This window comes from Aricia agestis, chromosome 17 (genome assembly GCF_905147365.1).
Source record: "Aricia agestis chromosome 17, ilAriAges1.1, whole genome shotgun sequence".
NCBI lineage: Eukaryota > Metazoa > Arthropoda > Insecta > Lepidoptera > Lycaenidae > Aricia > Aricia agestis.
This window is the reverse complement of record NC_056422.1, coordinates 9,221,503-9,234,541: the sequence shown is the minus strand read 5'-3', so window position 1 is coordinate 9,234,541 and position 13,039 is coordinate 9,221,503. Positions and strand designations below refer to the sequence as shown.

Genomic DNA, 13,039 nt, shown 5'->3' with positions numbered 1-13,039 from the left:
GTAGTAATAATAGTTCAATGCTCTTTCAGTAGTAGTTTGTGAGCACACTCACAAATCACAACTAAACACTGCCTATATAGTATTATCACTTAGTTTTGTTACACCCTGTATACTTTATGCTATATCACTGTATATATGCCTCTTCCTCGAAGGATCAGGTATTAATGACTACGTTACTTAGGTCTTTGATAAAGAGTCTAACGTTTTTATTGTATTCAGATAATATTATCACAGATATTACTATCTACTGATAAAGTAGATACTAGTTATTAAAAAACGTGAGCAACGTGACAAGAAGCTCGTAAAACACGATTTATAAACTTTTTTTTTACAGTTTTGCATTATTCAGCGTATTTCCATGTGACTATGCAAATTTCGACAAACAACTTGGGAAAAAACACTGGATTAGAAATAAGAATCAATTATGGACTTAGATATATACTTATTAGTGATTACTGATTAGTGATGTTTATATTATATCAATGTTGGGCAATATGCAACATCCATACAAATTATAAAACAAAGTCTCTTTTTTCCCTCATGTCCGTATGTTCCCTTTAATCTTTAAAACAACGAAACGGATTCTTTCAGTGTTAGATAGCCCATTTATCGAGGAAGGCTACATAGGCTATATTTTATCACGTTAGACTAATAGGAGCGAAGATATAGAGGAAAATGTGGAAAAAACGGGGAAAATTATTTGAAAGGGCTAACTTGAACGCGCTAATCTCAGAAACTACTGATCCGATTTGAAAAATTCTTTCAGTATTAGATAGCCCATTTATTAAGTAAGGCTATAGGCTATATTTTATCACGCTAAGACTAATAGGAGAATGTGTATGTTATTTGGCACAGATAAGAAGTAGACCACGTGAAGGATCGGCTATCGATTTTAATAATTTTTTCGTGGCTATATATTTTATACCCGTATGACGCCGGGGCGGGTCGCTAGTATTATTATATTATTTTGGCAATATAGAGCTATAATATACAAACAGCACATGTGATATTATATCCAGTGTTTTATTTCAATATCGTTCCTGTACAGACAACAACATTAGTATGTAAATTATTTTTAATAATATAAATATGACTTAATATGGTATGAGATATTAATTAGGTAAAATAAAAGTATCAATAAATTTCTAGTATTTTTATTGGTGCTTAAATTATTGTAGATATCTGATATTATTAACGAAAAAAAAACAATATTAATAAACTACTATTTTTATTGGTATTTGTTCAAATACACCACGCCATTTGTTCCATATCGAAGGCGTGGCAATGGTAGATAAGTAGATTTGTGACAGCGCGACAGCGGACATAAATTAGCGAGGACAAACACACAGCGGCTTAGCTTCCGCGCAAACACGGGCCCGAATGACATCGAGCATCGAAATACAATGCTATGGAAGAGTAACGGAGGTAAAAACGTGGTTCCACAAAATCAGACCTTCATCATTTCTGTATGGATTTGACAGACTTCAGTTGCATGAGACGTCATGCAAGTCTGTCAATTCAATACAAATTTAGAAATGCATCTGCGCGTCGAATTCTGAATTGACTCTAAAGGCGATACCTAATTAACCGACAACATAGCAACTGGGCGAACCGACAATTCACGTTTCATAGAACTGACGTTTCGTGTCGCGTAGTTTTGCTGCCGAAGCCTACGCCTCTTATCTCATGAGATCGTTACGTGCCGCGTCACTCCACTACAGTGTAGGTACGCCTAGTGCGGTCTCACCCAAAAGCGTACTTTTAGTTCGTTCGTACTCGGGTCGGTTATTTTTATTGATACGTTGCACTAGCTACGTTTTCATGACACTTTTGGAGCCACATTTGAAAGGCCCAATGTATGAGTGTTATCGTTCTATACGTTATTGTATTTCAATGGTCTCAGTGACACCGGCGAGGGGCGAAAGGTTTAGTAGCTTAGCCGCTAATGGTAGACATTTAGACTGTCGGTTATGAATGTTGGCAATATTGATTATGGAAAAGGAGTGCACCGGCCACCGACGTTCATCTACCCATTTTTGACGTTTCAACTGTCATATTCGTTGCAATTGTGCTGAAATACTTATTTCACACTTACTTCAACGTATTTTAAATAACATTATGCTAGTCATAGTAGTATGACGGATAATAATAATCATCCAAATCCAAAAAAAGTTTTTTGTAGACCGCCTAAATAGCGGACCGCCTTTTGAGGGTTCCATTTTGGCACACGCGACAAAATGCGTCGATTTTCGTTAAAATCCGCTTGTGCTAGTTTCTATTGGATTTTTTATTTTGGATATATACTGAATACTTTATCATGCATTAAGTATATATTCGACGTAACCAGAAACGTCTCGACTCTCGTCTGAGATATGCAATCAGTGATAACAATTATATAGGTAACTCAATTTAAAAATATTGCTACGTGGTTGCAGACTGAAAACGTTCAAAATATTTTGTAGATGTAGTTGTATTTCAGTGTTCCGCGCAAGTAGTCTGTGTTCTAGAACAATTTTTTTTTTATTATTATCAAGCTAATTTTTTGTGATTAGCTTCATTTTGATAGGACGAACAACAACAATTTTATCTGCGAAAAATCTCGAAAGTGGTAGCTAACAGAGATAGAAAAGATTTCATACTTTGATTTGATGGTCCCAAGATATGGATTCTTCTAACTATTTGTAGGACTCTTAAATTATTCTATTATATAATATGTTCTAGGGATCCCTGACTAAAGTCAAAAGGCACTCAAGAAAACATAGTATCATAGTTATTAGTATAAGCTATGTATTAATAAATTAAAGAAAAATGAAAATTTCCGCCAATGATGATAAGTTATATGGCTAAGAACACTTCCGATCATGTCAGCTTTCGAAAAAAAAATTGATCAAAGTCGCCCCCCGCTGCCATGTCACGGATAGGCACATACATCCAGACAGTTTTATCATTTATCAAGTACATCAGCGTGAAAGAGTAACAAACATCCAAATTCCCTTCACATTTTATGGATAACTAGTTGATGCCCGCAACTCTGTTGCGCCAAATTTGATTACGCTAGGGAGCCGAACATTTTCCGGGATGAAAAGTATCCTATGTCATATCCCGGGATTCGAAGCATCTCCATGCTAAATTTCATCAAAACCGGTTCAGCGGTTTGGGCGTGAAGAGGTAACAGACAGACAGACAGACACACTTTTGCATTTTCAATCTTAGGCTGGTATAAATAGTCAGTACTCAAGATGCATCTCGGTCTCAAGACACGGTTCAGGCTCTGTGATTGGGTGGCTGCCCAATCACAGAGCTGACTATTTATACCAGCCTAAGTATGAATAAACCTTTTATATTTTGGCGTAGCAACAAGCTACGCCCACCTACAAGATGCATAACCCAGACGCTCAAGGTTATCAAAAGATTGGCCGTAACGGAAGGATGTGGGATTCCTCAAGTTCTGTGACCTGACAGGTGAGGTGTTCCCGCTGCAGTCGCGTGCGCACCACAATGCAGCGGAAGACGCGGGCAGATGGCGTCTCCATCTCGTTTGACAGTGGCGGCGTCAGGCGAGGCGATGTGGGCCACCGCCTCCGACCTCGGGCCCCTCGAGCCACGACGATTTTTTTGGATTTACGAGTTTTGATACTCAACCATACAATATTATAAACGCGAAAGTACCTAAGTAACCTCTTTATGTCCAAGCCGCTCAACTGGTTTTGCTGAATATGGAGACACTTTGAGTCGCGGGAAAGCACATACGCTACTTTTTGTCTCGGAGTTGTCATCTAGTTGTCGATAAAAATTTGAGTACCAAAAATCCGTCTTCTCGTGTCATCCATCACGGGGCCTTGCAAAATATATTTTGCCCACATCAAGAGGTCTTGCCCCGCCACTGTTTATTGACCTCACTTTTCGGATACGAATGAATGAATTTCTTAAGACGAATTCCGGAAGAAAAAAATTAATATTATGCATATGCTCATTCCATTCAGCTTAAGAGGCAATTTATAATATGCATGTGTGCTATTACGAATATTTGAGAAGTGTGGTAACACAAGCATAAAACAAGCAATGTTTTTGGAATTTTATAGCCAAATGCTCGGCTGTAGAATTATTTTACTGGACCATTAGACAATGGAGGAACACTTGGCTTTTTTTTCGAAAATATTATGAGTTGAGGATGAACTTCCTGTGGTCAAGATTTTTTAATATTTTTGATCGAATTCCTGTGACCAGAGAGTAGAAAAATGTTACTTTATATTTGTACCTTTCATGTTCCACCACATAAACATAAAACTTTGAATGTAAAGTGTGTTATTACTTAAGTTCCATACAAAAATTAACAGTCTTCTTTGCATAGCGTCCCTTCAAGATGGTAGATAGGTAACGCGCGGCAAACCGGTTACTTTGATCGCCTCAAGTTGCACCACTATTGTGTCCAACGATTCTACATCTAATCATAATATTAGGAACAAAGGCACGGAACCCCTCTAATATAATGTCGGGCGCTTCCGCTTATCATAGAATAGGCACGCGTCCTCGCCTACATTCACGCACACAGATAGGAACACGCGCCAAATTGAGTGCGTAATGAATGACCCCTAAAATAAACCGACACAAAGCGCTCATCTTGTATTACACGATTTTGTAAAGGAAGGAAGTAGGAGGCAGCTGCTTTGACTTCTTTTTCTTGTGTTGGTAATGATGGTTTGTGCATTGTCGTCGTGTCCTGTCGCGTGCTGAGGAAAGGTGCTTACTTGCAACATGAACTCTGATAAAGGTATTCGCATTCCCTGCGTAACGCCTAACGGTTTTGTAATTACGGGGTATCTGGACTGCTTAAGAAAGTTGATAGTTTTTTGCACACACCCTTATTAGTTTCATGTCTAAAGGTTCGAGCATACTATGCCGGGCCGCAGCTTGCTGGGGGCTGGGAGCCTGGGGCAGAGCGTAGCGCAGCGCAATATGCCAACTTACTACATTGATGACGGGAGCAGAGTATCGGATAGTTACGGCTCGGCAAAGTGTGCTATCCTTAATAGCGACTGATAGTTAGATTTTTCGAAAATACTGAATAACGATAGCTTACTTCGATTATTTTACATAATCGCATGAAAATAGATGTTTGTCATTGGCTTATCATCATTATAATGATTAATTAGTTATTACATTTGGTTTCAAAGCGAGTACCCATATCTCTACTTCTGTATTTGTATATTTACTCAGATATTTTACATTTTTTTATTTTATGAAATTATGTCACTGATGCGTTACGTCATTGTACACATTACACCGGAAACAAGAAGGAACGATGGACTCCTATGATGTAGTTAAAAAATGACACGTTGCGCTGTCAGTTGTCACTTGTCAAGTTGTCACCGACTTGCATTATATCTACGTGCGTCGCCGCAACGCAGCAATGTGACACTACAATGCGTTATCCCGTTTCGACAACGCAACCCACCGTAAAAACAAGAGTAAGGGCCTGTTTCACCACTTTGTGATAAAGTGCCTAATAGGCTGTTCACAACTTTTTTGACAGATTCTCCATACTTGATCTGTGAAGTTTATACGTGGGAGAGCCATGCTTCGGTATGAATGGGCCGGCTCGACCGGAGAAATACCGCGTCCTCACAGAAAACCGGCGTAAAACAGCGCTTGCGCTGTGTTTCGCAGAGTGAGTGAGTTTACCGGAGGCCCAATCCCCTACCCTATTCCCTTCACTACCCTTCCCTATTCCCTTCCCTACCCTCCCCTATTACTCTATTACCTCTTAAAAGGCCGGCAACGCACCTGCAGCTCTTCTGATGCTGCGAGTGTCCATGGGCGACGGAAGTTGCTTTCCATCAGGTGACCCGTTTGCTCGTTTGCCTATCTAGTAGTAGTAGTAGCCTAGTAGGCTATCCAGTATCTACCAATGAACTTTTTTTTAATCAAATAAGGGATTTGATAAAAAAAAAGTTCATTGGTAGATACTGGATAGCCTACTCGTCACTTATCAGGAAGTGGTGAAACAGGCCCTTAGTATTATAAAGCCTAAGGGCCTGTTTCACCACTTCCTGATAAGTGCCGGATAGGCTATCCACCACTTAACTTGACAGATAGAGTATGGATAATCTGTCAAATAAGTTGTGGATAGTCTATCCGGCACTATATCAGGAAGTGGTGAAACAGGCCCTTAATATTTTCCATTTAAAAATGCGAGCAAAGTCACATTATTTCATCGTATTAAATTGATGAGGTAACGAATAACGATGCAACCCCTAGTAATTACATGATAATAATTATACTACCCTAGATTGACTGGTTTAAAGAGAACCCTCGTTTCATATATTTACTTTGATAAAGAAGTCACAGTTACATCGGTCGGTAACCACTTATCTTCGGATGGGTTCTGCATGCTAGTAATTAGATGAAATTGGCACTAGACCCTCGGCAGTGCTTGTCGGTGCCAGACAGTTTATTGCGTAAATACAACGAGAAATTCACTCGGTGAAGTCACGTAGGAATTTAAAATAATTTGCTAATGAATTGAAAAGCTTTCTTTCTTTTAAATATAACAGGCGCGCCATATTATATTTTTTTATTTTTTAGAACTTATTTTCTTTAGTCAATCAATGGTAAGTAGAGTAGGTAGGAAAATCACTTGAAAAAATAAAGGTTCATTATTTTTATAGCAATTTCTTGTATTATAAAAAAAGTTGGTGTTGATAGTGGTTTCCCTACATTTTGATAAAATTCATATCAATATACTTTGCTCCAAAATCGGTGTAGAGGTAACAGACAAACGACTCTTTTATTCTGACAAACCACACATTCATTTCCGATGTTATATACATAATTATTATACTTTGTATCATTGATGACAATTAAGCATAAGTCAATCTATTGACTAAACATCAATAGTAATTAATAATCCAGCGACAAATTGTAATCAATTATAATTGGCATAAACTACGCTATATTCCGAAATAAAACCCAGTATATTATACTGTCTAGTGCTGAAGACATAATATATCCGACGCTATATTATACTTGGCGTTCGACTGGTTAGACAAGTATGACGTATTCTATAATGATACCCAAATAAAGTCATATACCTACGTCCACGGACTGGCGTATATTTCAGAACGATTCAAATGTATAGCGTAGAGACTAGATGTCATGAGCCTCCTTATTTATACTATGTCGTGAGCACTGATCAGTATACTGGACTATATAATGAAATATACTCCACAATGTGTCCCAACACCAGTGTCCAATTTTTCGATAAAATATTATGCCACACATCATGATATTATAGTATCGGACACTGGTGTCGGGACAGATTATATAATCGTGAAAATATGACATGGCAATATACAATCAATAAAAAAATGCTATTATCACAAATAATCGTAATTATTGTATCTACTATTGAACAGGAACTAAGTACTATAATACTCTTTGGCATTTGCTTTGTTTTCTCAATATTAAATTACTCATAATGTATCTAGTTTTCAGGGCTAAGTTAAAGTAAGGAGAATCTACAAAAGTAAAAATCTCAGGAATGACCCTTTACTCATTTTAATCAGCTACCATACTTTTAATTAAACACCTAATTTCCAAATAAACAAAAAGTAGATAAAAGAAATATCTTTTCATTTTAATATATTTGAGAATCATAAAATTGTGTTGGAAATATTTTTATAATGGTCGCATGTCTTGTCTACTTGCTTGGGAAGAACCTTTCATTTAACAATACTTAGAAATTCTTTTCTTACTTGTTTTATTTTCTTAAGTGAGAGCAACTATTGTTCTTCTTTCTATAAAGTTTAAAAACATTTCTTTTTGTTTCAGAAAATGGAGTCGCAGTGGAAAATGAGGATCCATCATCAAACAATGGTAAAATATGATCTTTTTAAACTGTGAAAGTGGCAGCGCTGAAAGACCTTTTTTACTTTTGTATGGGGAAACTCGTGAGTCGTGACGTTTGGGCGCTTGCCCATACAAAAGTGAAAAAAATGTTGATCTTTTAGCGCTGCTACTTTCACAGTGAACTCTCTACAAGGAACACGTACACACCCTAAAGTATTATCACAACACCTTGTATAGTCGGATTTCATAATATCTGTACAAAAATATTGGCACGTGACTCTTTCGAAATTGTTAATTAACAATAAATTGATAAGATCCATTAGCGTCACAATATTATTGTCAGCCTGGGCCCGTACCACGAAACGGTTTTGAGACTCAAAGAATCGTACGAGAATGTTGCGTCCTACTCTAACATACGTGAAATGGCGTTGTTAGAGCAGGACGCGGCATTCTCGTACGATTGTTTGAGTCTTGAAACCGTTTCGTGGTACGGGCCCTGTTTCTAACGCCTATGATAGTATGATCATGTAATCAAGTATTATATTAGTTTTCACCAAACTTAATCGTGTATTATACGTTATAATAGTATTAATTTACGTGACTAGCTGTTGCCCGCGACTTCGTCCGCGTGGACTTCAGTTTATAGCGCGCGATGTCAACAAAATTGGTGTCAAAAGCTTTTATAAAAAAAAACCCTGGTACCCCTTTAATCAAAACAGCTGTGCAGTGTGCACATAATATTTCATTTTTTTAAATTAAACTTTATATTTTATGCCAAATTTTAAAGCTTATTTAGCCCCCCAATTACACAACTTTACCCATAAACTATTTATCATTGATAGGTTTAAGGTTACGTCACTGTATATATTATATAATATAAAGTACTGACTTATTAAATAACGTAAAAAGAAATAGCAACCGAAAAAATCGAAAGTGTAAGATGATACCACCTCTTATAGAAAGATGTTGGGCAAGCGTTAGCGCGATGTAAGAGACGCACGGCGCCATCTAGTATGAATTTTTGGAACTAACTTAATTTGAACAAATTTTCGTATTTTCACCCCCTTACAACACTTTTTTCCAGTAAAAAAGTAGCCTATGTCCTTTCTCAGGCTTTAGACTATCTGTATATAAAATTTAATTACAATAGGTTCGGTAGTTTTGGCGTGAAAGCGAGACAGACAGACAGACAGACAGACAGAGATACTTTCTCATTTATAATATTAGTATAGATTATATTAAAGTTATCACCTCTTGTCAATTAACTCTTACTCTTCTTTTCTTTTATATTATATCCCATATTATAAAAAAGTCCAAGCGGCGAATCGAGGCATGTAGCTTCATACAAAATTTGAAGTGTGAAATGTTCTTCGGTATTTTGATTATAGTATCGTTAGAAATAGAATACCTTTAAGAGGGCGACTAACCCCAAGAATCAAACAGCTTCCTTCTCTCTTCACACTCACGGCCGTCTTTCATATGCCCGGTGAAAAAGAACGACGCGGATTCATCGCCAAATTAGTTTTTTCTCAATAACTCGATAAATATACAACTTTTTAAAAATCCGCTAGGTCGATCTCTCAATGATAGAATTTTATACAATGTGTTAAAATATTAACTTAGTTCAATGCACGGTTATGGCAATAAATGCAAAATTCGTAAAAATTAGATGCGTCTTTGTGATTTTTTTCTATCGAGAAAATTTTAAGATATTGTGTTTTACTCAGATCGAATTCTCGGAAATATAATGTAGTATCTAATTTTAAAAAATGAAAGAATTCGGGGCCTATTTTCAAGTTTAAAAATGAATTATAATGTCGACACTTTAGGGTTAGTCGCCTTAAGGCTTATAAAGAGTATAGTTAACGTATCAATGAGAAAGTGATGCTATGTAAACCAATATACAAGTCAGCAAATAAAACGAAGAATTCAACTTTACAGTCGGTACCTACATTTTCAGCTAATCCTCATACAGCACAATTTACAATTTTATAGAAAACCCCACCTTAATTTACGGAAATCCGTATATTTCTATCTCGAAGACAAACACTATACCTATTATAGCACAGTGTTCTTAACCGGTGGTCCGCGGACCTCTGGTGGTCCCTGGAGGCATTCCAAGTGGTCCGCGAAGCCATCCTAATAATATGTGAGAATTCAGAAGTTACTAGTTAGTAAAGAGTGTGCAGTCACAAAAATTACATTAAATTAAAATCAGTAACTTTTTTACCAAATAAAAAATTAATGTGTGCTAATTATAAAGTTTTGCTTGTTTTCTTTATCAAACACCTTTAAATTTAGGGCTGAGTAACCAACTGGGTAGTCCCCGGCAAGACAAACATTTAGTAAAATGGTCCCTCATGACTAAAACGTTAATAAGAGTTCCCATTTCAGTACATACTAGCTATTTGACCGAGCTTTGCTCGGTATTCGATAAAACATGAATGAGATGACATTTTCTAAAAATGATTCCTAGCTAGATCGATTTGTCGGCCCCGAAACACCCTATATACTAAATTTCATGAAAATCGTTGGAGCCGATTCCGAGATTCAAATTATATATTTAGATATATACAAGAATTGCTCGTTTAAAGATATAAGTACCTGGATGACCGAGCTTTGCTCGGTATAGCAAACACTCATTGACTTCGTGTTACTTAATAACGCCATCTGCTGGTCGTTAAAACAATTAGTTGCAAACAAAATAGTATTATTATTCGCCAATAGATGTCAGGAAGAGTCATATTTTTCAGTTTATCGATTATCGATAAAAGACGAATTAAAAGACATTTTCTGAAAATGATTCCTAGCTAGATCGATTTATCGCCCCCGAAACATATATATATGTTTAAAGATATAAAATAAGTATTATTTTAATTATCAATATCAAAACCAGTGTTTGGACTATTTGGCCATCAATAACGTATCTATAAATCGAATAATGTTTTGATAAAGCTTATCAAAAGAATTATATTTTGGCTTATCAAGGAGATATGAAGATGATATATGAAGATTTGTGTGGTATGATGAGCACTTGGACGTAGATAGTGGTGTAGACGCGACTCCTGTTAGGAGGTTTTTACCTGATATACGCGTTCATCTTGAAAATAGGGAATTCAGAGGTAAGTTTTTATATACTTAAACTAAGTTTATGGTAGTTTATTTGGACTGATTCGGCAATATTTCGTATTGTCTTCAGGTTGTAATCTTTCATGACGTAATTTGGAATATTCGTTTGAAGTATTTCTACAAAATTACAAATACAAAATACAAATACAAATATTTATTGGCCAAAAAACAAAAATTAACATAATATGCGATAATGGATCCCCACACTAGGCGATGCCTGTCCTGTGGGGACGAGACGAAGTTACGATAATTACATAATTTTATGTTTTTAAAATAATTACTAATATAATTACACTAAATTAAAAGTTATTTTATTGATGTTATTAGTGTGAGTGTGTGTATGCGCGAGTGCGTGTGCGTGTGTGTTGTGTGTGTGTATGTGTGTGCGTGGGTATGTGCGCGTGTGTGAGTGTGTGTGTGTGTGTGTGTGTGTGTGCGTGTGCGCGCGTGCGCGCGTGTGTGTGTGCTTGTGTGTGTGTGTGTGTGTGTGTGTGTGTGTGTGTGTGTGTGTGTGTGTGTGTGTGTGTGTGTGTGTGTGTGTGTGTGTGTGTGTGTGTGTGTGTGTGTGTGTGTGTGTGTGTGTGTGTGTGTTTATGTGAGCATGACTTTATTCGGTAATTTTGATCATATTTTCAGCTTCCTCATAAGAAATTCCAAGAAGAGTTTCAGAAACAACAGTCTTAGCTTTCATAAAAGATAACTTATCAATTTGGCATAATTTAATAAGGTTATTGTATGTGTAAGGCAGGAGAAACAAGCCAAATTTTTGAGCGAACGAAGTTTTGACAGCGACTGCGGGAACTCTAAAAGACCGTTGTTTCATTAGTGTTATGTAATGGGAGGAGCTAAGGATATGCTTGTGCATAGCCATTCCTGCTCTTAGTATGTAGAGTTTCCTAACACTTAATACACGAAATTCTTGATACAGAGCAGAGGTGGGATATCTTCTCCTCTTGTTCAGAGCAACTTTAAGTAAAGCACGCTGAGCTCTTTCGGCAGCGATAAGGGTGGTAGACGCTGCACCTCCCCACACAGGTATGCAGTAGTTTATGATAGACTGACAGAGTGCTAGGTATATGGTTCTTAGTAAGTGAGGGTCCGCTGCGTTGCGTAGATTTCTCAGAACTGGTATTAGTTTTCGAATACGGGAGGTCGTTTTAAAGTTTGATTTTCTAATAAATATTATTGCGTGTGATACTTACTCCCTAGAACATTTTTTTTATTACTATTAAGCTAATTTTATGTGAGTAGCTTCATTTGGATAAGACGAACAACAATTTTATCTGCGAAAAATCTTGAAAGTGGTAGCTAACAGAGATAGAAAGGATTTCATACTTTGATTTGATGGTCCTAAAATATGGATTGTTCTTACAGGACAATGTTACTTTTAAATAATATAACTATTAACCTATCATTGCACAAAAATCTACTGGTTAGGGTCCCACTTTAGGGTTCCGTAGTCAACCATGTTTTGTTGTAAATTCTATAGACTACAGTACACATATAATATGCAACAATGTAGTGTTTATGTTTCTTTATTTACTAGATGTGACCCGTAACATCGAACTGAAATCTTATTAACGGGATAACAACTAACTTTGTATAACTTTCCTTAACACAAAACAGCTAAACTTCATGAACTCTTCAGCGGTCAAGGAGTGAAGACAGACATATAGTACCTATATGTAGCCTACTATGCTACTAATAACGGCACGGTGAACTGGCTGGATTTCCGTGACTGATAACGTTATCTCACGACAGATCGTAGATAATATCAATAACACTACATGACCAGTGTCGAGGCAAGACTTAAATTTGATCTGGGCAAGATACATTTCGCGAGGACCCCCGAATCCCCGATGGATGACATGGATGGATGATGGATGTGCAACAAAACTAAATGATTAGAGTTTTTATAGATATGTGCCGATCATGACTTTGGCCGACTAGCCGACTAGCCGATTAGTCGAGATACAATTTTTAATTGATACAATAATAACTATGTCATAGATAAATTTCTTTCAGCAAGTAATTTTAGACACAATTAATTTTATTTCAAAAT

The 13,039-nt window shown here is 36.7% G+C and overlaps 1 protein-coding gene across 3 annotated transcripts in view; it reads left to right on the top strand.

The window, feature by feature from the left end:
• Positions 1 to 13,039, top strand: part of LOC121735365 (histone-lysine N-methyltransferase PRDM16-like) — a 136,840-nt gene that overhangs the window by 44,614 nt on the left and 79,187 nt on the right. For all 3 annotated transcript variants that reach the window (XM_042126172.1, XM_042126173.1, XM_042126171.1), the window contains exon 2: positions 7,831 to 7,875. In XM_042126172.1, the coding sequence (XP_041982106.1) occupies positions 7,831 to 7,875 (45 nt within the window). The remainder of the gene's footprint in view (positions 1 to 7,830; positions 7,876 to 13,039) is intronic.